Source organism: Beta vulgaris, chromosome 7 (assembly GCF_026745355.1).
Source record: "Beta vulgaris subsp. vulgaris cultivar EL10 chromosome 7, EL10.2, whole genome shotgun sequence".
Taxonomy (NCBI): Eukaryota; Viridiplantae; Streptophyta; class Magnoliopsida; order Caryophyllales; family Amaranthaceae; genus Beta; species Beta vulgaris.
Window position 1 is genome coordinate 43,742,392 of NC_079208.1, and position 27,995 is coordinate 43,770,386.

Below are 27,995 nucleotides of genomic sequence, written 5' to 3' on the forward strand. Positions count from 1 at the left end.
TTCGAGTGTTTTGTTGTCTTTGTTATGATACTAATCACCCCGGTATAAAAGACAAGTTTGATTCCAAGTCTAGAAGTTGTGTGTTTAATTTGTTGGAGATCTGTTTGGCAAAAAAAGGTTGGCGTTTATATGATTTGGAGTCCCGTGATTTTTTTGTGAGTCGTGATGTACAAATCTTTGAGGATATTTTTCCATAATTTGAGTCGTTGAGTGCTGCTTCCCGGACCCAATAGGATGCTTATATTTCGCAACCTTCTATTTGGGATGATGATTTTGATGACAGTCTGTCTGGTTCGATTGTTGAGGATGGTTTATGTGCTGACATGGGTTGGGGTGATGTTGCTCCTGTTACTGCCCCTGACCATACGCCTGCTCGTCTGCAAGCTCCACCCGTGGCCACGGGTCTGGGCAAGGCCATCACCTCGTCTTCTGCTGACATTTCCTCGCCCTCCTCATCGGTTGTCCGTATTGGTGAGGTATGTTGTGATACTATGACCCCACTTCGGTTGAGGGGGATTCCCTCTTGAACTACAGATGGTGTTGGTGATGAGTCAGAGGTTTTAGGTCGTGGTCGTCGGGTTAAGCTTCCTTCTATAAGGCTTCATGATTTTTTGACTAATATCATTGTTCTAAAAAACATAGCCTCTGCTACTTCAGTAGCACAACCGCCCTCGTCCTGGTTATACTTTTTCTAAGCCAAGGAAAGTTTGTCGGCTTCGAAAGTTGTTGTATGGTTTGAAGCATGCCCCACGGCAATGGTTTGCCAAGCTTTCTGCTAGCTTGCACTCTTATGGTTTTTCTCAGTCCTATGCTGATTATTCTTTATTCAGCTACATTCAGGGAGATGTTGTCTTCATGTTTTGGCATATGTGGATGATTTGATTATTGCTGGCTCCTCTTCTATTGTTATCTCTAAGTTCAAAAGTTATTTGAACTCGTGTTTTCATATGAAAGATTTAGGTTTACTGAAATATTTTTTGGGCATTGAAGTTGCGTGAAACCCTGATGGTATTTTTCTTTCCCAATTCAAATATGCTTTGGATGTGTTGACTGAAGCAATGTTGGGTTGTAAGCCTATTGATACGCCGATGGAACAAAATCATTAGTTGGGTCTTGTTGAGGGTTCGCCCATGACCGATCCTGATGTCTATCAACGTCTCATGGGACGTCTTGTTTATCTCTTTGTTACACGCCAAGCTAAGAACTAAGCTATGCTGTTCATACTTTAGCTCAATTCCTCAGTGATCCGCAAGTAGCTTATTGGGATGCTGCTCTTCGTGTACTTCGTTATCTCAAATGTAGTCCTGGACAGGGTATCTTGTTATGTTCCAAGAGTTATTTGTTTTTGATGGCTTATTGTGATAGTGATTGGGATGCTTGTCCAACCACACTACGATCTTTGTCTGGTTATTTGGTGTTTTTGGGGGTGTTCTCTTGTTTCTCGGAAAACCAAGAAACAACCTATTGTTTCTCGTTCGTCTGCAGAGGCTGAGTACCGTTCCATGGATGTGACTACTTGTGAGTTGAAATGGTTGAAGTCCTTGTTAGCTTCACTTGGCGTTCTTCATACTTTTGCCATGCGTTTATTCTGTGATAGTCAGTCTGCTCTTCACATTGCTAAGAATCCGGTTTTTCATGATCGTACGAAACACATAAAAACATACTACCATTTTGTTCGCGATGAGTGATTAGCTGGTCGTCTTTCTACAGTTTACGTGCCTACTAGTCATCAGTTAGCTGATATTCTTACCAAGTCGCTTGGCAGACGACAGTTCAGTTTTCTACTCCCCAAGTTGGGCATCTGTGACTTACATACTCCAACTTAAGGGAGAGTATTAGGCGTTTGTTATGCGTGTGACTTTCATATTTTTTAGGAAAGTGGTTAATCTTGTGTATACTTGATATACTTGTACTTATATCTTTTAGGAGTTAATATATCTTTTAGGGTTGTATATATACCTCGGATAGCACTTAATGAAAGTTAAGCCGTTTACTCCTAAACACTCCTACTTCTTAACACAACCAATTTGCAGATTGTTAGTTTGAAAGTTATCTCGACTTTTTGCTTCTCATTTTAGGATGACATTTTTAACTCTGAAAAGATTGTTAAATTTATTCGTTCTTTAATACTCCCTCCTTCCCAAAATATAGTTCACATTTCATTTTACACAGTCTCCAAGACGTACCTTTGACCTATGATATCTTCTATTTCTTGTGAGTAAAAAATATTAAAAGTTAATATTACGAATTTATACATTGAGACGAATCTAACAAGACTCATCATGAATATGTGTTTTTGTATACATTAGTAAGAATATTTGGTCAAAGTTTTTAAAATTTGACTCCCAAAATAGAAATGAGTTCTATATTTTGGGACGGAGCCACGGAAGGAGTACTTCAAAAGAGAATGGTGACTTATTTAGCGAGAAAATATTATTTGTTTTAATAAGATACTTATTATTTATTTATTTATAACCAATAGTCAAGTGGTCGTTGTACTTGTGGCCTTGTAGCCTGTGGGCTGCGGGAGGGTCGGAATAAAATTCCGGGTTAATCATAAGTTCGAGAGAGAAGATTAACTCAAAATTCAAAAGGCTTATAAATTGTGAAACTTCATCACGTGACTCACTATCCCGCCAAACTTAACTTTTCGCGCTTCCCTTAAAATTTCAAAAAAATTCACTCCCACTTTCATTTTTCAATTTTCGAACTTAAGACAAAATCTCCAAAACCCTCTTTTTTTTTTCAATTCTCTCACATCCGCTCTTTCTTTCTCTCTCTCATCTGCAAATCTGGAGAACAATCAAGAAGACGAACGCATCTCCGTCAATTCAAATCCACACCCACCATTTTCAGGTACTTTTCCAGAAAAACCCTTCTCTGGAATTTCATATTATAGCTCAATTTCTTCAATTTCACTTCAAATTGTCCCACTTTATAAAAGAAAATCATGGTTAGAGAGCAAAGAGTGGAGACATTTTACTCCAAATTACGCGATTCTTCATTACGATCCTCGAATAATTCACCGGAATTCTCTGATTCTGCTTTAGCTTCTTCCCCTTTGTTAATCTTCCCTTCCACTTCAGATGTAGATTCTCTCTGTGCCCTTAAAATTATTTTTCATATCCTTGAGTCGGATTCAATACAATATGCTTGTTACCCGGTATCGTCTTTTAATGAGATTCACAAGTATTTGGAGCCTAGTTTGAGCTTATCACCTGATACCCCTCTCACTATGCTGCTTATAAATTGGGGAAGTCATAGAGATCTGAGGAAGTTGTTGAATTTGTCGCAATCGATGCGGGTTTTTGTCGTTGATAGCCACCGTCCTATCCATTTACATAACTTGAGTGAAGGGAACGATCAGGTGGTTGTGCTTTATACTAAAGATGATGAGGAACAAGCTGATTTGACCTATGATTTTGATATTTGGCAGTTGGCTAATGTGAGTGATTTGAACAGTGATGATGAGGGAGGTGAGGAGAGTGATGAAGAGGAGAGCGAAAGCGAGAGCGAGAGTGATGACGAGGGAGGAGATGGTGAGGGTAGGAAGAAAAGGAGGGTTTCAGATGAAGGAGAAGCTGATCCAGTTAAGCTTTTTAGGAGGTTGAAAAAGCAGTATTATGAGATGGGTACATTTCATGGTAAGCCATCTGGGTGTTTGATGTATGATTTATCGCATTCATTGAGGAAAAACACGAATGAGCAGCTCTGGTTATCCTGTGTTTCGATAACTGATCAGTTTGTTCATGAGAGGCTGACCACTGAGAGGTACCAAGCTGGGGTTATGGAGCTGGAGCAGCATATTAACAGTCTAGGGAATTTGGATGCTATTACCTCAATTACTCTGAAAGATGGGACTAAAATTCGTGCTCCTGATTCTTCTAGGATTGCGTATGAGGATGAGCCGAGGTTGATGTTGCTAAGGGAGTGGAATTTGTTTGATTCAATGCTGTGTTCTTCTTACATTGCAACAAAGTTGAAGACTTGGAGTGACAATGGGATGAAGAAGCTTAAGCTTCTTTTGGCTAGGATGGGATTTGCACTTATTGACTGTCAGCAGAAGTTTCAGTACATGAGTATTGAAGTTAAGCGGAAAATGAAGGATGAATTCGAGCGATTTCTGCCTGAATATGGGCTGACTGATTTCTATTACAGAAGTTTTTTGCGGCTTCATGGGTATAGCTCAAGAGTTTCTGCTGCAGATGTGGTATATGGGGTCACTGCCCTTTTGGAGTCTTTCATCAGGTTTGATGGCTCTTGTACTTCTAAGCAGTTTGGGGTAGCTTATGATGCATTGTCATTGAATAACTTAGATCAATTGAGGCTTGGAATGCAGAATGCAATAAAGGTACAGCGCGCTATTCTAAGACAAGGAAGCACAGCTATAACCAAAAGGGGTTCAATAAGAAGTGGGAGGAAATTTAGGTGGGTCAAACTTGAAGATTCAGCAGATACAAAGCTCTTAGGATATCCTCAAGCATTAACTAAGTTCTGCTATTTTGTGATGGATGCGTTGCGAGAGAAAGGGGCAAGAATGAAACCACTGCTGTGTGCTTGTTTAGCACAAGAACAAGGTAAAGTCCTGATTGTTGGGGTGACAGGGAAGCCTCGACTTGGAGCAGTACAAGGTAATGCATTTGGTATGGCTTTCAAGAATGCAGCCCAAGAGATAGGTGTCGAGTTTTTCCACGAGCTCTTCGAATCATCGTGGATAATATTAGATAAAGTTGCTGTCAATTCTTTCATGGTGAGGTTAACTGAAAAACTGTAGTTATACAATGATTCGAATCGTATTTCCTCATATATTGTACTACTACTAGTGAGTATCAAGTGTAAACATCAATTAACTCGGCCTTTCATTGCTGTGTTTAATAATATTGTTGCGTTTATGCCTTGAATGGTTGATTTTTGGGGTGACTTAGTAACAGTAAAAGGTAATAGAAGTATATTTCAGCATTTGGCATGCCCAAAAGATTGGTGCCGAGTTTTTCCATGAGCTATTTTCAGTTGTTGTACTAGTGGTCTTGTGGATAATCTTAGATCAAGTTGTGGTTAATTCTTACATGGTCAGGTTAATTGAAAAACTGTAGCTTAGAGATTATAACAGTCGGCGGTCAACAATGACTGTTCATCTTTCAAAAAGACAAAAGAAGAAAAGGAGGCAAACAAGGATTGAATCTCGATCTATTACTCCCTCCGTCCTAAAATATAGTTTCTATTTTGGGAGTCAAATTTTAAAAACTTTGACCAAATATTCTTATTAATATATACAAAAAAACATATTCATGAGGGGTCTTGTTAGATTCGTCTCAATGTGTAAAATCGTAATATCAACTTTTTATATTTTTTTCTAATAAGAAATAGAAGATATCTTAGGTCAAAGTTACGTCTTGGAGACTGTGCAAAATAAAACAAGAATTATATCTTGGGACGGAGCGAGTATAAAACTGGTAGGATTGTTCTATTTACTTTATTATCAATTATTAGAAAAAAAAAATTACAAATATATTGAAGATGTGTACACTTAGGCATGAAGATATTTCCTTCATTTAAAAATATCTTTTTTTCCTTTCTTCTAGTTTTCTGTTCCTAGTCTTTTTGTTTTGATCCCTAGGTGGATTCTAGTCGTTATTTTTGTCCTTTCTGTTTCTTGTCCTTATGTACAGCTTGCTTAGTCATCCTAGGTCAACAAGCATTCTCATATAAATAGAGGAAGCAGTAGGCTTTCTAGGCGCAGCTTTGTAAGGAGGTAACCTCCATTTTTTCTCAAAGAATATAGATGAAAGAAATACTGGAAAACTGATTTTCCAGATTAAATCGAAGTTAGAGTCACTGATTCTTTGTCAAAATATGTTTTGATAAGCTCTAATAATTTCATATAAGTTTAAATAAGGTCAGCGTAACAGAAAAAGAGGTTTATTAAGTACCATAAGCAAAATTTAAATTTGATAGTTATAAATCTTATAATAAACAAAAAAAGGTATAATAAGCTCTATTAAGCAACAATAAGTCTACATTTAGAGAGACAATTGAGGTATCATCCGAAAGAGTTTGAAGAAGGTGGCCAGCTAGAAGACATGTTAAAACACTTCAATTATCGACATTCTTCTTTGTGTTCTGAAAGATGTTTTGGATGTTTGAAGGTAAGATGGAAATTTTTGAAAATGATGCCACAAAAGGAGGATACATATCAATTGGCTATAATATTTGCTTGTTATACACTTCATGATTTTATTTCCTTGGATAAATTAGGGATAACAATGTGGCTAGATGTTGACTAAATGGAGCCAAGAGTTGATCTTCACATATATTAAAAAAACACGAAAAGAAGCTAGGAACAAAGTCCGAGATCTCATAAAGTCATAACCAAAGATATTTGGAGATCACTAGGCAACGAAACAGTGGAGGAAACAAATCAAGAGGGTGACATGCATTGTGACGGAGAGGATGAATAGTGTTGCGAATTATTGTCATTATTATTAGTACTATTCTTATTATTATTGGTGTTCTTGTTATTATAAAGTTAACTAGTTATTAGACTCGGGCTATGCTCCGGGTATAAAAAATTTCATTTATTAATATAGTACTTTATGATAATAACACTAAATACAACTTGGCCTAGTGGTTAAAACTTTAGTATAGTACTTGAGGTCTTGGGATCAAACCTTATACTATGCATTTTCTTATTTTTTTATTGTACATGATTACATGAATTAAAACCCCCTAAGGAGAGCGCCACGTGACATAGTTTTTTGTTTTCGCACGCCTTTTAATATATTTGTATAGATTATTATCAATTTCATTCTCACATATATATATATATATATATATATATATATATATATATATATATATATATATATATATATATATACATACATATATGTATGTACATATATATATATATATATATATATATATATATATATATATATATGGCTGGGATCCGGTGAGAATAGGTCCCTATGTGAGAACACTTTTTTATGTGAGAATGAATCTCATCCGTAGGTTACCAAGAGAATCAAGAAAACGACATTGAGCAACTAATTAAGCCTGCAAAACTATGAGAAAATATCATAGTGACCATGTATTATATCATAATAACCCATCTATCACATGTTTAAAGAAATTAGTCAAGAAAAAAAATAATATCTACCATTTCCATATCATGTGTATCAAGCAACCTTTTCTATGTAATCCCCCATAATTTTAAAGGATTTATAAATATATTTTAGTATTTATATATTTATATTTAAACACAATTTAGTTTTAAAATGATTTGACTATCTAAAAAGGTTGACTATTTTAAAAGTCAAATGAAATTATTTTTAATGATTTAAGAAAGGAGGAAAATATTTTAATTAAGCATGCTTTGATAAAAGTTTTAAATACTAATTTATATTGGAAAAGAAGTCTAATGGACTTGAGGAACCCAATAAGGAAAATGAGTTATACTGATGATGAAAGTTCTAATTTGTTTATCCTATTCATCATCAATTTTCATTAAGCCTTGTCTCTTTTTCCTAAGCCCAAAAGGGAAGCTCTTTATAAATATCCTAATACCCAATTATTTTACCCCATACAAGAATTATTTTCTCTCTCCTCACTTTCAATCCTCACGGTTTCTTTTTCCTCTCTTCACTCGTTTTTTTTCTCTCACCCGAATTTGATTGGCCAGATTTCTCATAGTTCCGTTTATTTTTAGCCAAAACTTCCTTCTTGAAAGTTGTAGATCTCGAAAAGTTATTGAATTTAGGCTCAAGAATCACTCATTCGATTCTTATTCTATTAGTTATGGCCTCTGCAAGTTTCCAATTCTGATGCCATATTTCACTCGCGATTTCGGTATTTCACTCTTTTTCTTCCTTTTTCCTTTTGATTCTTTTCCTCGTTTTCTTATATATTAATTTCATATATATTATATATTGAAAGAATAAAATTTCAAATTTGTTATTATTTTTAAATTGAAGTTTTAATTATCAAAGTATGGTTTTTTAGGGTGTTAATTATTAGAAAATTATAGTGTTATGTTGTACACTATGATATTGTCTTAAATTATGATTTTAATCATATTTACATATGTTTTAAGAGTTTTATTAATTTTTTAAGTTGCTGTAATTTCAGAAAAGGGTTATTTATAGAGTTTTTAAGAGTTTTTAATTACTTGAATAGTAGTACTATGCTAGGAATTAAAAATAATTCAAGTTTGATACTTAAAATCGATTTTAAAACGTATTTAAAGGGGGTTTTAAATTATTTGAAGCCGCTGTAATTTTTATTTAAAGTTATTAATTTTAGTTGCCTTGTTTTCTAGGCGGAGAATATCTTGTAGGGAACTTTTAACGGATTTAAAAGTGGCCTACAGGCTAGTATACACGAGGTACGTATATAATTACGTGCTATGTGATTTAGTATCATGTTTTAAGGAAGACTTAAATTTTAGTATCATGTATAGGAACCTATATATGTTGTTCATATATGTGATTTATAGTAATTATTTTACATGTTTTATGCCTGTGTGCAACATGTGATTTAAAATTTATTATGAATATCGGATTATATGTTTGTATGGAATAATTGATGCAAGCATGTCAAGAAAGTTTATTTATTAATTCGCATGGAGAATTAATATATGTTATAGAAGTTAAATCATGTTTTGCATGTATTCTTTGAGAAGTATTATTTTGATTATCTTATGAGGGTTGTGGACCTTATTTGGTAAGTTTACAAGTTATGTCTATATAAAGGTAAGATATTGTTGGCTAGGTTCGACAAGTAAATTGAGTTCAGATTAAAAAGGAATTAAAGTAGTCTTGGATTGTAAGTTGTGATCACTTGTTAAATCCAAAGATAAAAGAAGTTATGTTGTGACTGTCTGATTATTATTTATGTGTTACTTGTATGTGTGTGTCAACACAAGTGATAATATGTAAATAACGTAAAGTGTAACGAGAATAGTTATAGACTTTAGACTAGTGCACGTCTAGAGTTGGACATTAAGGATTGGGGTTATGGTGAGCGTGCCATAGCTTTTCTATGAATGGATTGATCACCATCCCTCTTTTATTTCAAAGGTTCCTCGATATCGCAGGTCAATCTGAAATGCGGAGTCGTGCCCGTATTTCACATTAGTAGGCAAGACAACTCGTTCCAATAACTATTCCATTTAAAGGAAGAAATGAGGTTTAGAGTCTAGTTCAGTAAAAGTTGTCTGCAGAATATTATATGTTTATATTATTATTTATCCCTGCATGTTAATTATGTAGTATCATGTTTAGGATTATTTATGTTTGATATGTAGTACGCAGCTTTGCTGATTACGTGCGTTGTATGTGTGTGTGATCATGGCATTGCCTTATTGATCCTGTGATGATCCTTCTGGTGAGCAGAGTTGGTATAGCATTGACATTACAGGTTCGTAGATGTGCATCATTGGTAATCTGGAGTGGAGAGTTGTGTAACTAGCTTAGTTTAATTCTTGTTTTACTTAGAACATATTTTATTTGAGTTGTGAGTTATTAAGTTGGTTGTTAAGACCTAAACATTTGTTATTCATTTTGAGTTATAATAAAGTTAAAGTTTAGTTAATGTTTTCCGCTGCAAAATTGATCTGAATAAGCCGATACCTTATCACATGGGCGATAATACTTGGGTAATTCTCTACTTGTGTATTTATAAAAGTATTTTCTAGAAAGAGAGAATTATCGGGGTGTTACATTCTCTCTCTCACGCGTTGAACTTGTTCTTTGGAAATCACGACATTCGAGGATTACATTAAAAACTATATTTGAAGGGTGACTATATATGTATAACCACTAGTAGAAAAATAAGGAAGGGTTGCGCTTAAAAAGGTCCTTAGGGCTGCGTATTCTGACAACAACCCTTTCCATAGCAGCCCTTCACTTTTAGTGAAGGGCTGCGTTTTTAAACCGCAGCCCTTCTTTGTACAAAGGGCTGCGATTTTGGCATAAAACCGTAGCCCTTCGACGCATAAAAAAATAAAAAAATATTTTTTTTTGACATTTTTTTACTCTTAAATATATCAAGAATTTATAGATCTTAAACTCAAAAACGAAAATGAAAATTAAAGGAACAAAAACGAAAAAAAAAAACTCATTCGTTGGTGGTTGTAATTTATACATTCCATTCACCAGGTAGATTATTTTCAGTTAACGAAAATGAAAAAAAAAGAACTTGACTAACAACAGTTAGATCTTCAATAAATAAAAAGATGAGAAAAGAAATTGAGAAAACAAGATCAGATCTGACATTATTAGTCCCATATTGAAATTTTAACAATGCTAGGAGGGATTCCAAGTTATAAAAGCATATGTAGGATGAATTTATTTATCTTAAACAAAACATGGATTCCCACGTTGAAATCTTAGCAATACTAAGAGGGAAACCAAGTTATAAAGCATGGGGATAGTGAGTTTGTTTTTCTTTAACAAACCATGGAGTCCCACATTGAAATCTTAGCAATGCTAAGAGGGAAATCAAGTTATAAAAGCATATGATGGGTGAGTGAACAAGCTCACCTACTTTGGGCCTACACAGTTGGGCTTCGAGCCGAGCCGAGCTCACTAGTCGAGCTTAAACGAGCTCACTAATCGAGCCTAAACGAGCTCACGAGCCGAGCTCGGCTCCCCCAAGCTCGGCGAGCTCACGAGCCGAGCCCATGAAAAGTTAAACGAGCTCGAGCCGAGCCCAGTACTATTCGGCCTCGGCTCACTCGATAAGCACCCCTAACAAAGCCGTTGGTGGTTGACGACGACGAAGCCGTTGGTGGTGTCGTGCGTTGGTGGTGTCGTGCATTGGTGGTTGACGACGACGAAGCCGTTGGTGGTATCGTTCGTTGGTGGTGTCATGCGAATTGAAACCGGTGATGTGAGGAACGACGAGACAGAAGGTGTGAGAGAAACGAGGGTGAGAGAGAAACGTCTCATGGTTGAGCGGGTTTTTTTTGTGAGTTGAGGAGAAGAAGAAAAGGAGATGAAATGGGAGGAGAGAGATGGGGTGTTTCAACAGCGACATAATGAAAGAATTGGAGGGAGTTTAGGGGCTAGGGAAAATAGAATAAATAAAGAATTTAAGGCCCAATAGGGTTGCGCTTGACTAAAAAACGCATCCCTTCTTACAATTAGAAGGGCTGCGTTTTTTTAGTCAAGCGCAACCCTTATCTAAAGGGTTGCGCTTTTCTTTAAAAACGCAGCCCTTCTGTAAAGAAGGGCTGCGTTTTATTTAAAACCGCAGCCCTACAATAAAGAAGGGCTGCGTTTTGAAGAATACGCTGCCCTTTCAGCTCAGTCCTTCCTTTTTTTTTCCCTAGTGAACGGTCACTATATGTCATATGTGTTCGAGCTTTTCTTTTTTTTTGGTCCATTAGAGCTAAAATTGAAGAAAATTACCAAGAGAATAATCAAGAAAATGACATTGAGCAACTAAGCCTGCAAAATTATGAGAAAATATCATAGTGACCATGTGTTATATCATAATAACTCATTTATCACATGTTTAAAGAAATTAGTCAAGAAAAAATAATATTTACTATTTTCATATCATGGTGACCCTCTGCTATATCATAGTGACCATCTGCTGTATCATAGTAGCCAACACAACCCTCTGCTATATCATAGTGACCCTTTGCTGTATCATAGTAACCAACACAGTTTATGAAAAAATTAGTGTGGAATTCGCAAATAATGGAACTAAAACTTTGAAGAACTAAAACTCCATGAACGACGATACAGAGGAGAGAGAAAGAGAAGATATATAGAGAGAAAAAAGTAGCATGAAAGGGGTAGGGAAGAAGGGGGTAAGGGTTAAACTAAATTACGAAAATACCATTACTCATAACACTACAAAAAAAAGTCCATTTAGAGACGGACAAAATCCGTCCCTAAATAGGTCAAATCCGTCGCTATATGGGCTTAGAGACGGATTTAGAGACAGATATTGTCCCTCTCTAAAACCCTTGTCGCTAATTCGAGTTAGAGACGGATTTTAAAAATCCGTCTCTAAGTTTAGAGACGGATTTGCAAAATCCGTCTCTAAGCTTAGAGACGGATTTCCAAAATCCGTCTCTAAACTTTAGAGACGGATTTTTAAAATCCGTCTCTAAATTCGCTGAAAATATAAAAAATATATAAACGAAATTAACAACATGATAGTTCCTAATATTATCATGATTATATTTAATCACCTATTATTACCTACCTAGTTCAAGTTGATCTCATTACCATTTAGGAATATCCCTTAAGTAAACCCGGTTCAGCTCTACAAGGGAAAGGATAAGAAGACTCCACAGTCGCAAGAATTGCCGTTCGTAGGAATCGAACTTGTAACCTCAAAGAAACGAGAAGAAGCTCCAACCAACTACACCAAATACAACTTGTATACTTTTCTACATAATATTGGTAATATGTAGAAGAAATATTAGAGACGGATTTTAAAATCCGTCCCTAATTTAGAGACTGATTTTCAAATCCGTCCCTAAATTAGAGACGGATTTTAAAATCCGTCTCTAAATTAGAGACGGATTTTTAAAATCCGTCCCTAAATTAAAGAAGCGCAATAAAATATTCATATTAGAATTTAGAGACGGACTTTTAGAATCTGTCTCTAAATTTAGAGACGGATTTAAAAAATCCGTCCCTAAATTAGAGACGGACTCTAAAAATCCGTCCCTAAATTAGAGACGGATTCTAAAAATCCGTCCCTAAATTAGAGACGGATTTTGAAAATCCGTCTCTAATTTAGGGACGGATTTTTAAAATCCGTCCCTAAAGTTAGAGACGGATTTTAAAATCCGTCTCTAATTTAGAGATGGATTTAAAAATTCCGTCTCTAAATTAGTTAGAGACGGATTATCAATATTCCGTCTCTAAATTAGAAACGGATATATATCCGTCTCCAAAAATCCGTCGCTATATAAGCTTCTTTTTGTAGTGTAAGTGTATTTAGAATGGTTAGATTAGATTAGATCCAAAGGTCCAGGTTTGTTCTCACATAAAAAAGTGTTCTCACATAGAGGAGGTGTTCTTCACAAGAGCCCTCCTCTCTCTCTCTCTCTCTCTCTCTCTCTCTCTCTCTCTCTCTCTATATATATATATATATATATATATATATATATATATATATATATATATATATATATATATATATATATATATATAACTCAAGACAAACAAATGTCATGCTGCCACATGTACTCTCTCCTCCCCAACACAATTAAAAAAGACATTAAGCAATAAAAATATTTGTTTCATACTAATGCACTAACCAATTATACTACAATATGCATGTTGGTCATTGTGAGGGAAAAAAATCATTTAAAGACAAGATACTATTTCTATTTTTGAAGACTTCAAATACAAGTTGGTAAATAATTCGAGGTGGATCGTCCGGAACAAGAACTAGTTAAGGTATAATAAAGTGAAATAACTTCTAACAAGGTGAAATAACTTTGGATAAGTTTAGATAAATTTAGAAAAGTTCAAATAAGCAAAAATAAATTGAATAAACATATCCCTAGTGATTGGTGAATTCCGAGAGTAATCATGAGTGGAATCAACTTTTGTTTGCTAATTCTATTATTGTTGAGTACTTCATATGTAATCCGTAATTTTAAAGGATTTTATAAATATATTTTGGTATTTATATATTTATATTTAAACATAATCTAGTTTTAAAATGATTTGACTATTTAAAAAGGTTGACTATTTTAAAAGTCAAATGAATTTATTTTAAGAATTAAGAAAGGTGAAAATATTTTAATTAAGCATGCTTTGATAAAAGTTTCAAATACTAATTTATTGGAAAAGAAGTCTAATGGACTTGAGTAACCTAAAATCCTAAAAGGATAAGAGAAAAAGAGTCATATTGATGATTAAAGTTCCAAATTATTTATCTTGTTCATCATCAATTTTCATTAAACTTTATCTCTTTTTCCTAAGCCCAAAAAGGAAGCCTTTATAAATATCCTAATACCCAATTATTTTACCCCACACAAGATTTATTTTTCTCTCTCTCCTTCACACGCCATTCCTCTCTCTCGGTTTTCTCTCTCCTCTTCCCACGTTTTTTTCGTTCCTTCTCTCAAACCTTTTCTTCTTGTTCAAGTAACGTTTCTTCTTCAACAAGAAACGTCACAAAGTGTTCGAAACCACCAAGCAACCACCGCCGGGCTGCTGCTGTGGCCTTTCCTTTTCGGCGCCTTCCTTGCTCTCCTCCTTGTTGGTTGTTTTCTATTCTTCTTCCTCAAGATTCCATTAAAGACTATGTTTTATGCTTTCTTTTAATGTTAATCATGATTATTGGCTTTAATTTACTGTTTTAATAAGTAATCTTGATTCATATATATTTTATATTATAAGAATAAAAATTCAGATTTGTTTATTATGATTAGATTGTAATTTCAATCATTAAAGCATGAATTTTTAGGGTTTTAATTACTAGAAAACCATAGTAGCATATTAGATACTATGAGATTGATTTAGATTATGATTTTGAACATGTTTATATATGTTTAAAGAAGGTTTATTCATTTTTAAAGTTGCTGGAATTTCAGAAAGGTTTTTATTAATGGAGTTTTAAGAATTTTAATTACTAGTATGGTGGTACTATGCTAGGAACTGGAAGTAATTGAAGGTAATTAACGTAAAGTGTGACGAGAATAGTTGTAGACTAGACTAGTGCACTTCTAAAGTTGGACATTGGGAGTTGGAGTTATGGTGAGCGTGCCATAGCTTTTCTAGGAATGGATTGATCACTATCCCTCTTTTGTTTCAAAGGTTCCTCGACATCGCATATCATTCTGGAATACGGAGTCACGCCCGTATTTTGTCTTCTTAATGAAGACATTGTTGGTAGGACAGCTCGGTCCAATACCGATTCCATTTGAATAATAAAAAGATGTTTAGAGTTTAGCTCAGTAAAAGTTGTCCGCAGAATGTTATATGATTATATTATTATTTATCCCTGCATGTTATTATTAGTATCATGTTAGGAATGCTCATATTTTAGTATGTAGTACTCAGCTTTGCTGATTACGTGCTTTGTTTGTGTGTGTGATCATGGCTTTGCCTTATTGATCCTGTGATGATCCATTTTGGTGAGCATATTCAGTATAGCATCGACATTACAGGTTCGCAGATGTGCATCATTGGGAATCTTAAGTGGAGAAAATGTGTAACTAGTATATTTTAGTTTCTGCAGTTATAAGAACATATTTTATTAAGCTTGTTTGAGTAGACTCATTTAGATTGTTTGAGTTCTAAGTACTTATTCATTTGTTTATTTATTTATTTAGAATAAAGTTTAAAGATCAGTTAATTGTTTTCCGCTGCAAAATTCTGAATAAGCCAATACGTTATCACACGGGCGATAATGCTTTGGTAATTCTCTAAGTTTTATATTATATTATGAAAATAGAGAATTATCGGGGTGTTACATCATATATTCCTCTCGGTTGCTAATTATAATTATATGGTCCTAACACGTACAAATATCAACAAACTTTCAATAAGTTTAGATAATCTTAAGTTTGATAAGTTTAATAAAATTCAGGTAAAGAGATGCATTCATAGTCTCAAGTCTCAACATATCACATACCACCACTCAATAGTAGTAATACTATCTCCTTAATTTAGTATCTTACACATAATTTATTTGTTAATCCATTTAAAGGTTTTCGTCTGCCCACTCTCTCGTTTTGTACATTAATGATTATTAATTAATGTAACAATCAACTATGAAATTTCGAAAGAAGTGTTTTCTGTATAATAACTTGCTAACTTTGTAATATCCATTTCATCGGGAATTTAGTAGTGTCATTCTTTTTGTTGATGCTGACACTTGGACATTAACTAATTAACCTAGTTACCCTTACCATGTTACGTGCACTGCAACATATGTGTGTTTGCGTTAATTTTCAGATAATATGAAATGGGTTTGGGTAACCCAATAAAGAGGAGGAGAGTTTATCCCCACTTACAAGCCCAAGGAGGTTCCATCCTAAAACCAATTGGCGATACGTGGATAACTCCTAATTTCGTAAAGTAGTTTAGTCTCTTCTCTTTCTCCAATGTGGGACACTCACATGTGGTGATCAATGAGACTCAACACTCCCCCTCACATGTGACTATCTTTAGAATTCAGAGCTAACGGGAAAGATAATAAAAAATAATCCTCTTAGGGACTAGACATCCTATCGAGGTTAACCCTTATCCAGTTGCTTGATTAAAGTCCTAGTTTAGAAGAGATCCACAACTCGGGCTCTGATACCATGTTAATTTTCAGATTATATGAAATTGACCTGGATAACCCAATAAGAAGGAGGAGATTTTTAGCCCACTTACAATATTGACAATTTGTATAGAGCTTTTTTTTTGTATAATATCTAGTTGGTATAATTTGTATATAGAAATCTAAATTAGTAATCAAATAGTATATATCCTCATAGCCAATAAAAAGCACCAGCTGTAATAATAGTAGACCGTATTATATTTTATTAGTTACACAGTTGGATTGAATGAAAGATCAATAACACTTGTATTATAGTTAGACTACTCTCATATGCACGCGAGACGTGCGAAGACATATTAACATTAATATTGACATTAAAAGCACTAAATGCACTTATACTGTTTTATTGTAGTTTAATTTGATCATTCACAACATTTTTTTAATGTGATAAATGAACGTGTACCATAAAGTATTGTAAGTTGATATTATTGGATGATATATGTTGTTTCTACCTAGAAACTAGTCAAAAAAGTAATGTGTTTATGGTGAGAGTCAAATCCCGAGTTAGGTTACAATCCCAAGTCTCGTAACTGCCAATCCTGCAAAACAAGGAAAAATTGGCCCAGGGGTGCTCCAGGAAAGGCCCTCCGACACTCAAGTCATTGAGATTGAGGTAGAGAGAGAAAGTAAGTAAGTCTAGAGAGAGATGCTCTAGTTTTGTTAGGTGAGAAGTGAATACATGTTCATTGATGAGATGATTGATATTTATAGTGCTGGGGATTTCCCAGACAGGAAACCCTTTTGGGGAGCATCCCAATACCCAGAGGAGCCACCACCCTTTTTGAGGTAAAGTTGCTTTATTCCCTAAAAGCTGGTGAATCTCCTTTGACATATAAGACCTGGGCCTTGAATGAAGTGTCTCTAGATGTTTATTTGGCCAGACTAAGGGCCCAAATATATGCTAATATCTTTAATATCTGTCATTAATTGCGTAACATTGCATTGAGAAATTGAATGATATAAGCCTATTTCTTTGATATATTTGGATTACGAACATATTTTTAAATAATGATGAGATGGATTATTCCAACTAACACAAATGACCACTATGAGCCTATAAATAAATAAAGTGATAAATTATCCTAATCGACACATAGGACAATTATAAAAGGCAAAAAATGAAAAGATGAGATTGTCCCTTTTTTTTGGGTATGTTTATGTTAATGTATATTCTTTGCAATTGTGATTGCAATTGGAAGTTTAATTAGAAAGAAACTTTGTAAGTTCTTACTGTTTAATTGTTCGGAGATTGTTTTAGTTAGATTAGTTTAATTTTCAATCAAAAATATCTCTTTTTAAGTATATTTTTTTGGGAAATATATTATGTGTACATTACAATCTTATTATAAGTTAGGCAACCTTAAGTTTCTTTATTAGTTATTGCACATAAATATAGATTAAGAAGGAGTTGAATATTTTATAATTAGTATTTTTTGATAAGTGAAGGGTATAAAAGTAATCTTACAAGAGGACACCGTAGCTCACCTATTGGCTTATATAATAGAGATTTGAATGATGCTCTAACATTGGAAAAATCTTTCTAGTTATCGACAATAAAAAATTCAAGACACTAACAACAAAGCTAGTTAATCCAATTAGAAAAAAAAATAGACATAAATCTTTGGAAATAAAAAGAATAATATCGCTCTATGATTAATATCAAATTATTGAATAATAATGATTCATGAGCAATATCAAAACTATTGTAACAAAGGAATTATTTCGGAGAATAGGGTCTATGAGGATGGCCACTTGCAGAATGGTCTGGAAATGTCACATTGCAACTTGGAGAACTATTATAAATCCCTAGTCCCTCATCCCTAAAAATGATATTTTTTCACCCTTTCAATAAAATTGATTGATGTTTGTTGAACTATGGAACTATACTTTAGTTCAATCTAGTTATCTAATTTTGATTTGGTCCGTCAAGCACACACATGGTTTAGAGAATTAGAAATTGAAACTGAAATCGAAACCAGTTATGACCAGTTATAAATTTTCATATCAGATTACTGTATTAGCAAGATCCATTTCAGTTTTGGATCCACCAAATATCACCAATTTCAGGATCAAGTACACAAACGTTTTGCTCACCCGTAAGGCCCTAATCAGTAGTAAACAACAATAAGGTCAAATCATTATGGTCGACAAGGATATGTTCTCTTCACCTTATTTATATTTATTTTTTAGCAAAAATTAAAAAAGGTAACAAAAGTTCAAAAATGTTTAGGAAAAAAGTAAAATTAAGAAAATAAGAAAAGTTCAAGAAAAAAAAGTTCTGAAAAAAGAAGATTTTTTTCTTTAAAAAGAAAAATTAAGAAAAATATAAGTTTATAAAGCTTTTAAAAAAATAGTAAAAAGTTTAGAAAACATAAGGAAAGTTCAGAGAAAAAAGATAAGTTCAAATAAAGTAAGAAAAATCGAAAAAGAAAAGTTAAAAAAGGTAACAAAAAAAAAAAATTAAGCAAAGTTCAAAAAAGTTCATAAAAAATAAGGTAAAAGAGAACATCAAAGTTTCGAATTTGACTACATCTAAATTTTTTTATGGTTTTTTCCACCATCATGTCTAACATAATCAAATAAAGGTCTTTCTTTAAATTATTTTTTTTTCTAGGAGAGGGCTTTAGGAAATAAACCTTTTTCTTTCTTTAATAATGCTTATATAATTGTGGAGACCTTAAAAGATTTTAACAGTCAAAGAGTATTTATTTCATTCAATTTTCAAAAGATCTCATTCAAATTATCAAGGATCTATTTATGTACCAGCCTTAGTTACAGTGACTACTCCAATCAAAAGCAAAACACAAATATGAACTCTTCAAGTCTTCAACTAATCAAATCCATCCATTTTTGATACACAACCAAAAAAAACACCAACCAATATCATTAGTAAATCGTACCAATACGTGGCTAAACCGTATTCCTCCACGTATACATGCTAATTTACCAACAATTAGCGTAAGCCCACTAGTCATCTCTTCCACCTTTCTCCAAAATTTAAATTTCCTTTTTTTTTAAATTCTTATTTTTCCTTAACTTTCTTTGAAATTTTGCAGAATTCGCCATTTTCTCTCTCCTCCTCATTTTACACCATAAATTACATTAAAACCCCCTCTTTGCTTACTCCTGCCTTCTTTCTCTCTCCTCCTACTCTTTCCCTCTCCTCAAACTTGAGTTGTTTTTGTATATGAATTTAAGTTTTTATTTATTTATTGTATAATTAGGTTTTTTTCGCCGAATCTTGGTGCATCATCAGGTACAATTTTGTCTCTACACTTTCAATTTAGGTTAATTTTTTATTTAATTTCGATCGAATAACGTTAATTTGTTGTTTGATTTTGTTTTATAGGTTACTCGAATTAGTTGATTGTGCGAAAGTCTTGATCTTTAGGGTTTTCTAGGTTTGTAATCAATTTCTTAAGAATTGGGTGTCTCTTGAATTCATTTCTTTAAATTGGCGTTTTCTTTGTTGGTTTCCTTTAAGGGAGTGAAGTGTAGTATGAGTTAGTTGTTTCACAAGCTTAAAATGATGCCAATCTTGTGCCTAATTTAGGAAACGTTACAGTTGTTGATTAATCATGGTAATTTGTCGGACTTCATTCATTCTTGATGATAGTAAACAGATGAAAAATTGTATGCTTTGATCACTGTTCCTCATGTTTTGGGGGTCGTTAAGCTGCAGCATTATATGGGTGACTCTTATTTTTTGTAGCATGAGCGCCAGGGTACCGAAGGGTGTTCCTCCAAAGGCTGCTGTCCGCTGCTCCCAACGGAGGAAAATGGGATTAGATGTTGATCTCAATGTCCCGCTTTCTGATCATTGTGATGAAGTTGGGACGTCGAGCCATGTGCCTGCGGTTCCACAAGTCCAAGCTGCTCCGCTAGTGGTACCGATTGATGTTGATTCACTTGAGGAGGATGTCGTTTTATCCTCTCCAAGGGCCTTTGCAGCGGTAATGATTGTTGTTCATTTGTTCAATACAGTTGGTGGATTGTTCATGTGGACATATTTTAAACTTTTGAGTGAGAATTTGTTTATTGTTGTCTTCTGACTGCAGGCTAAAAATAATTCGAGAAGGAATCAGACTAGAAGCAGTAATGTCGCTGACGTTGAAATTCGTAAGGATTTTCTCTTTCTCATTTCTTATTATTGCTTATATCACTTTCTTAGTGTACAAGCATTGACATCTCCTTTCTTTCACTTACCTTTGATGCAAAGCACAACTTTTTTGCTTGAGTTTACTGTCCATATTATGTTCTAGGTTATTCTTGTGTAATGTAGTGTAACTGTAATGCTTTAAATAACTAAACTGTGGTGAGTCTGCCACTGTTGTCTGCATTACTTATAATCTCTTTCTTCATGAACTTATTTGGCTATACTTTCTAAGATTAAATTCTTGTTGTAGTTTAGGAGGTATTTGGGTTATCTAAAGGTGGGTACTTTGAGTTGGGGTTAAACACTCGGTCTTGTCGGCCTGTCTAGATTGAATGCACTCCTGTGTCAATTATACTAACATAGGATGTTGGAGATCTTGAGTGATTCTCATGGTTAGGACTTCTGCTATAAGTCCTTAATCATAGAGCTTGAAGGACTACGAAGAACAGCGTTGCATACTCACCCTAACACTCAAAGAGTAGACCAACCACCAACCATTAACCACATAAACTCAACCGTCTTCACAACCAGACTCCCACCACCCGGTATTTTGACAAGGCCAAGCTGTAGGCTTGCACTAGCCCCACCAAAATCCAAGCACACGTCATTTTGAATTACCAAAGAGCGGAGAGAGAAAATTCCAGGCATTGCTCATTTATAGCACAGAGATGAAAGACCAGCTTAACAAGAGCGGAGTCGTTTACAGCTATCTTCTCTACCTAATCTACTGCTGATCGAGTCAAGCGCAGGGCTTATTCCAGATCCGGAGAACAGAGCTGCAGCAAGACCCATGGGTTCAAGAGTCTCGGATTTTGTATCAGAAATACAGTCCTAGGAAGGATAGGATCTTTTTCCTAATAACTTCACTTAGCTCTTAGCAAACTTGCCAAAAGAAAGATAGGCTTGATTTGCAAAATCTGTTATGGCAGTGGCAGTGAATGTGGTCGAGGTGGCCGATGAAGGTAGAAATGAGCTTCTGTGGCCGGCGTTCGCCTGCAGTGGTTAATTTATAGTTCAAGAGAGAAGGGAGGGGGATCCGTGGTGAGGAAAGAGAGACAACAATGAGTTGAAGAGGGGAAGTTTAGTTGCTCAACCATACACACTAGTGAATTGGGGGAAGGGGTTTGCTTATAGGCAACAACCCTTTCATTTCTTTTTTTGAATTATCCCTCGTAGTTAACCAAATGCCCTTATTGGATAAATATCTTGTCTATACATGTATTGAGTTAATTGATGTGACTATATGCACAATTCTCTCCTTTAAACTTATTAGATATAGTGATGGTTCAACCCATACATCCAATGACGGATCTAGGATTTTTACGGATGTTGGGTCATCACCGTCCACCGACCATATATCAGTCAATAATCAATGCGTTCTTTTAGTCAAAAGAAGGATTTGGTTCAGTTTCTTGGATAGGAGTATGATTTGTGGAGGAGGATCTCGAGTACATATTCTTCTAGTAGTGAAATTTGGCATAATTATACAATTTTCATTATACTCTAGCTCTCTCAATAAAAAAAGAAAATCAAAACAGAATAACACTTGTTTTGAGATAGTGGGAATTACACAAAAAGATGCGGGATAAACACAAAAAACTCAGAGTAGTTGCTCCCATATCTTCAAACCGACAACTTCAGCTCTAATATTATACCTCTTGGTTCATTTATTTTGGAAAGACGAATCATTTCAGTTCATTATGTTTTCTTACTGTTGCAGCATAAACACATAAACTACTGGATACAGTCATACAGCAAAGACCCAACTTTGCAATCATACATGCATACTGACCAAACTTGATATACATCAAGGAGCAACTCCATCGAACAGTGGACCAACACAAACCCAGTTTTGAGATTTTCAAGACCAGGTGAAAGACACAGGGATCAAAGTAAACCGAACAATTGATAGAAAACCAGAAACAACAAATAATAAGTAGCATTTATTTGTCAAAATTCAAAAGACATAAACAACTTAAAGCATCTTATAAGCAAGAAGATGGGTATGAAATCAAATGTGGAACTTTTCAGGTGACATCATTGAAAAAAGAAAAGAAAACACAAATCTAATAAACATTTTAAGAGTTTATAATCAAATAGAGGAACTGAAAATTTATAGAGCTACCTAATTTAAAATAATTCATCAATGTATTCCTCTGCTTTGAACCCACCAGCAAGTCAATTTTAGCAATTTTAACCAATTTCCCCAATTCACATGATTTGAAATTAGTTCTTTTTATTTTTGAAAAGAAGAGGATTATTCTTTTTCCTAAATAATTGTGGGTGACGTGACCCACCATGACCACGAGTGGCTCCGTGACATACCTGATAATTCTGGGGTAGCATAGAGGCTATTCATGAGAGACCCATATGAAAAATGTATTTGAAGAAAAGTCATGGAACAAAATAATAATGACCAGTGAAGGTGAAAGTATCAGTATTGTGTATTGGTGTCTGTAATATTCTGAAGGAATTTGGGTAAACATTTGGGTAGTGTGCAGCTTGTAGACAGTTTGTGGATTTAATATAATGACCCAAATGATAACATGGTAACTTTTTGTGTTTTTGCATCTCCAAAAGTGTTGTATCTGCTTCATACATCACCACTACATTTGTAGTCTAGCTTTCTTTCTCCAAATGGCATTGAACGTACTTTAATTTTGTTCTTTACTTTTGGAATAGTATCTGCAAGTAGACCTGCTGCTAACAACCGTTGCAAACGGCAAAGAGTCCCTACAAATCAACCTATTATCAACTGTGAATTATATGTAATTCCGGACAGGAACGACAGTGATGTGGTAAGCCCATCATATATTTTTGAGTCTATGTTTTCCTAGGTATGCTTCTTTGCGTAGTTGGCTTCTGTTACTGCATCTCACAATTTTTTGATCAAGTAACTAAAAAGTATCGAGTGTAAGATTTTTAAAGGGGGAGGTCATCCTTTTATTTATCTGGAGTTCTGACATGTGGTAATGTTAATTGTTATGCCCAAGCCTTTTGTACCAATTGGTACTTGGTACATTAAGTAAAGTTTAGATTCTCTCTTCTTTAGGCTATTTGAAGTGATGGTTTTGTATTTTTGGATGTCACAAAATTGTGGTGCAATGTTATTTGAATAATGTAAACCATTGATCAACTTGACTTGGCATTGTATGTTAGGATTATCTTAACTGGTTGTTTATGTATTAATTTTATCATGTGCAAAAGCTTTGTAACATACTGAGTGGCCAATGATTATTTGTCACTTTTAAAATAGCTACTTCATAATAATAAGATTTAGTATCTCCTTTGGAAGCCAATATTATATTGGTCGCAGAGCTCTTTGATGGACACAATGAGGATATAATTTTGACCTTTTACCATAATAGAGCATAAATGTCGATTTGAGAAAGGTGCTTTTCATTTTCAATATATGCTTGGTCTTTTTATTGTAAAGTTAATATACGCTTGGTCTGTTTATTGTAAAGTAGCAGGTTATGATACTCTCTATCAAAATTTTAGCAGAAACTATGTCTTTATTAAGTGCTGGAGTAACTTCCTACGATACCTGTTGTTAGACAGCTTTATGAGAGGCATTGGGGGTAAGGACAAGGGAGACAGTTTTACTTGTGTGAAACATGATAGATACTCGGTGTTTTTGTAGAGCTTAATGTTATTGCTCATTAATCTTAGTTCTTGTTGGTTTGATTGTTTCTGTTCTTGCTATTATCAGAGTGGAACTGGTGAGAGTTTTCCAGGGAAGACAAGAAGTGTGGCCCCACCACCACCTCCTCCTCCTCCAGAGCCTGTATTTAATTGTCCCGTTTGCATGGGTCCATTGGTTGAAGAAATGACAACAAAGTGTGGTCACATATTCTGTAAGGCATGCATTAAGAAAGCAATATCTTCTCAGCACAGATGTCCTACTTGCAGGAGAAAGGTGACGATGAAAGATACAATAAGGATCTACCTTCCTGCTTCAAGTTAAACTTGAGGTTTGTTCTTGTTTATTTGTCTCTCTGGATACATTTCTTGTTATTGGTGAATGCGTTAAATGACGGGCCCTTACAAAAATGAATGTGGATTCTGGGCATCTGGTGTATAATCATGCAATCATCACTAACTCACAGTTGATTTTGTGTCTGTGATTCGGTATTCTGACTATCCAGCATTATCAATGATGAGGTGTTTGAACATCAACATCCATATTTGGCCTTCAGGGCCAGACTAAGGTTCTAACTTTTAGCAGCTTTAGTCACCATTTTGCCTCTTTGTGTGGGAGCTGTAGCCTGTGGGAATTTAGATTGCCAACTCTGATGACATCATTTAAGGATTCAATTCACAAACTATTTGAAAAACAGAAGTGATATATTAACTATTAAAGATTTAGCATGTATCAATTAAGGACTGAGTTCTAGTCGATTGTTGAAATGTGGTTATACACTTTACACTGTATGTTCTCGAAATATGATGTCTTTCTATGTCATTAATCTTGAGTAGAGTGTGCTGCCTTTTTAAAAGCCTTTTAAGTTAGATAGTATTTTAGTTTTAGGTATCAAATTTAACACTTGACTATTTTCTGTAAAATAGCCGAGTCGGACACCTGGATATCCGAGCAGACACTTATTCTGTGTTTGAGTAACAACTGTCATATGTTCGACTATTCGTACGTGATTTAGTTTAAATGTGTGCAAGGTTTAGACTTCTTGAACTCTCGTAGAAGTCTACATTGGCCAAATTATGATGCTTTTGATTTATGGGACCGTTACTGGCTCATAGTGGATGTTCTTTGCACTTTTTTTTTTTTTTTTTTTTCAAATCTTGTTGGATGATATTCCTACATTCAAGTGTTCCCATCTCCTGGTCTTCTTTTCATTTCACTTGATTGTGTGGCTGTTGGGGTCTGGTGGTGGCTTGACATGCTCCCATGCAAGGCTTTTGTCTGCTAGTTTGATGGGATCCACAGAGCTTTGCGTGCATGAAACTGAATTGTAAGAGCCTGTTTGGTTCAAGTGTTTTGAAGAACTGGAAAGAAATTAATTATGAAATACCAGGACTTCTGTGGTTTTATCTCTCTCTAACGTATACCGTTATAATCTATTAGTTTTCCTTTCCTTCCTCCATATTGCCTAAATATCGCCCGCTTTCTTGTCTATCTATTGAAATAACAAGACCCATATTGACTGCCTTGTTCAGGTATTTTTGTCAGCCAATGATGGTTAAGGACAGCTGAGGGTGATTATTATGATGCTTTTAGAGCCTATATTATGATCTATTTCCGATGCTAATTGTTTGAAAGTGGTCTTGTATTGGACGGAAGTGGGCTTAATTGTAATGATGTGATTTGTTATATTGCTCCCTATGGATAGAATAGCTCTCTTCAGAAAGTTATAGTGATCTTGCGGCTGCACAATTTGCCCTTTCCTCCTCTTGCCTGCAAAGCCCGTCCTAGTGTCTGCGTCGACTAATTTTGATTGTAGCATAGCTGGTTTTTTCAAGGGACAATTCTTCTGTGATTTACATATCAGATTTTGGTTCTTCATTTAACATTAGAGTATATGAACTTGTTAAGTATGTCCTGTCTTTAGCAGTGATCAGTGAAATTCATTATTTTTCTCGTCTTTGGTCTCATTGGTTTAACAGGCGTATATTGAATGATGTCGAGGGGATTCCTGGAGTCTTTTTAGTTCGAAGAGGTGAAGAAAGAAGTCACTGATCGTCTGCACATTGCTATTGATTTAAGCCTTATATTTGAAAGAAAAGGTGGGGGAGTTAACCCCTGTGCTAATGTCTGGGAGTCTGTAAATTGATGGGATGTCCTTTATTATATTGGTGGAACATTTTGATGCCTCAAATTAGATTTTTCCATTCTTATACTCCTTTCTTTTTCCTTTTAGTGTCAGTTTTGGGGCTTCAAGATGAACCCATCTCATCGGGTCATTTCATTCAAATGTTGTACCCACTAGAAAGTGGCCTTTGAAAGAGATACGCTACTCACTCACTGATATCGTCAACTAGTTTTAGATGAGCTTATCAACCTGGAATTTCAAAGCATCTAATAGATGATTAGTTGGATTGGCTAAAAAATTCCTTTTTCATTTTCTGCTTCTTTTACTAGCTCTTGTATGTAAATTACCGTTTTCATTTTTTGTTGCTGGGAAGGTAAAATATATTTTGAGTTTTTGGTTGGCATATTTTTCTCGAGAAGTGGGTTTTCCATTTTTCTTTGCTAAACTTCTATACATCGTTCCACAATTACTTAAAATCGCCTCAAAAAAAATTAAAATTGCATTTATAACCCCTCTTTTTTTATTCTTAAATCACCACCACCATCCCCCTCTTGCCAAACTGCCACCACCACCCACCCACTTCACTCCACCACCTTTACCTCCATTAATACCCCTCCCTCTCCTTCAACACTATGCATACCACCACCACCCACACACCTCACTCCACCACCTTTACCTCCATTAATACCCCTCCCTCCCCTTCAACACTATGCATACCACCACCACCCACACACCTCACTCCACCACCCTCAACTCCACTTCTTTCGTCGCACACAACCACCACCACCTTCGCGAAGCCGACGATCTTTTTTAAAACCGAGAACATTCGGCCAGGACGATCTCCCCATGGTATGAACGTTCGTCCAGGACGTTCTGACCATGAGAACGTCCTAGCCGGACGTTCGCGGTTTTAAAAAAATTTCGATGGCTTTTTGCGCAGGTGGCTGCGGTGAAGTCGTCGCGAGAGGTAGGTGATGGTGGTGGAGGATGTCGCGGGAGGTCGCAGGTGATGGTGGTGGGGGTAGTGGGTGATGTGGAAAAGAGGAGAGGGAATGACTGTGGGAAGGTAGGTGATTGTGGTGGGGGTGGTCAGTGTTGGGTGGTGTGGAAAAGAGGAGAGGGAATGGCAATGGGAAGGTAGGTGGTGGTGGTGGGGTGGTTAGTGGTGGGTGGTGTGGAAAAGAGGAGAGGGAATGGCACTGGCAAGGTAGGTGGTGGTGGGGGTGGTGTGGAAAAGAGGAGAGGGTGAAAGGGCAGTGGGGAGGTAGGTGGTGGTGGGGGTAGTGGGAAAAAGAAAAGGGTAAAATGGTCTATAAAAATAAATTTGGGGCGATTTTAAGTAATTTGTAGTCTATTCTACTACCTGTTCATGGTTTTTTTTTCGATTATTTCACCAAATACCCCCGACAAATCAAAAAATTCACAATATACCCTCAATGTTTCAACAATTCACCATATACCCCTGACTTTTCATTTTTGTGCACCAAATACCCTTTTTTTAACTGCCGTTAACTCCCCGTTAACTTTATTTACCATTTTGCCACAATTGACTCCTAACCCTATAATCTAAACCTAATCCCTAACCCTAATCTAATTACTAATCCTAAAATCTAAAACCTAACCCTTAATCCTAAGCCCAACCCAGCCCCCTCCCCCTCCACCATCCCTCCACCATCCCCCCACCCCCCTCCTCTGCCGCAACTCCCACCCCCTCCCCCTCCTCCCGTCGCAATCTCCCACCCCTCCCCCTCGCAACTTCAGAC

At 35.4% G+C, this 27,995-nt stretch overlaps 2 protein-coding genes across 6 annotated transcripts; both read left to right on the top strand.

Annotated features, from left to right (window-relative positions):
• Positions 1-2,696: 2,696 nt before the first annotated feature.
• On the top strand, positions 2,697-4,959 carry LOC104908923 (cell division control protein 45 homolog). The gene has a single exon (XM_010698093.4). The coding sequence runs from the start codon at positions 2,951-2,953 to the stop codon at positions 4,772-4,774; it is 1,824 nt and encodes a 607-aa protein (XP_010696395.1). The 5' UTR covers positions 2,697-2,950; the 3' UTR covers positions 4,775-4,959.
• A 14,333-nt stretch (positions 4,960-19,292) lies between these two features.
• On the top strand, positions 19,293-26,635 carry LOC104908920 (hypothetical protein). 5 transcript variants are annotated; one of them, XM_010698091.4, is made up of 7 exons: positions 19,294-19,564; positions 19,658-19,709; positions 20,021-20,261; positions 20,367-20,427; positions 23,147-23,262; positions 24,177-24,438; positions 26,087-26,635. In XM_010698091.4, the coding sequence occupies exons 3-6, from the start codon at positions 20,022-20,024 to the stop codon at positions 24,429-24,431; spliced, it is 672 nt and encodes a 223-aa protein (XP_010696393.1). In that variant the 5' UTR covers positions 19,294-19,564; positions 19,658-19,709; position 20,021; the 3' UTR covers positions 24,432-24,438; positions 26,087-26,635. The 5 variants fall into 5 exon arrangements, with proteins under 5 accessions (XP_010696394.1, XP_010696393.1, XP_048503985.1 ...); XM_010698092.4 differs by lacking the exon at positions 19,658-19,709 and having other exon boundaries at positions 19,293-19,564; XM_048648028.2 differs by lacking the exons at positions 19,294-19,564; positions 19,658-19,709 and adding an exon at positions 19,716-19,889.
• Positions 26,636-27,995: the final 1,360 nt, after the last annotated feature.

Excerpts from the sequence above, each read along its gene's own strand:
- LOC104908923 (XM_010698093.4), top strand. The coding sequence starts at position 2,951 with ATGGTTAGAGAGCAAAGAGTGGAGACATTTTACTCCAAATTACGCGAT.
- LOC104908920 (XM_048648027.2), top strand. The coding sequence starts at position 19,965 with ATGTTTTGGGGGTCGTTAAGCTGCAGCATTATATGGGTGACTCTTATT. Across the intron at positions 20,428-23,146 it reads TGTCGCTGACGTTGAAATTC|TATCTGCAAGTAGACCTGCT; the intron begins GTAAGGATTTTC and ends CTTTTGGAATAG. Across the intron at positions 23,263-24,176 it reads ACAGGAACGACAGTGATGTG|AGTGGAACTGGTGAGAGTTT; the intron begins GTAAGCCCATCA and ends TGCTATTATCAG.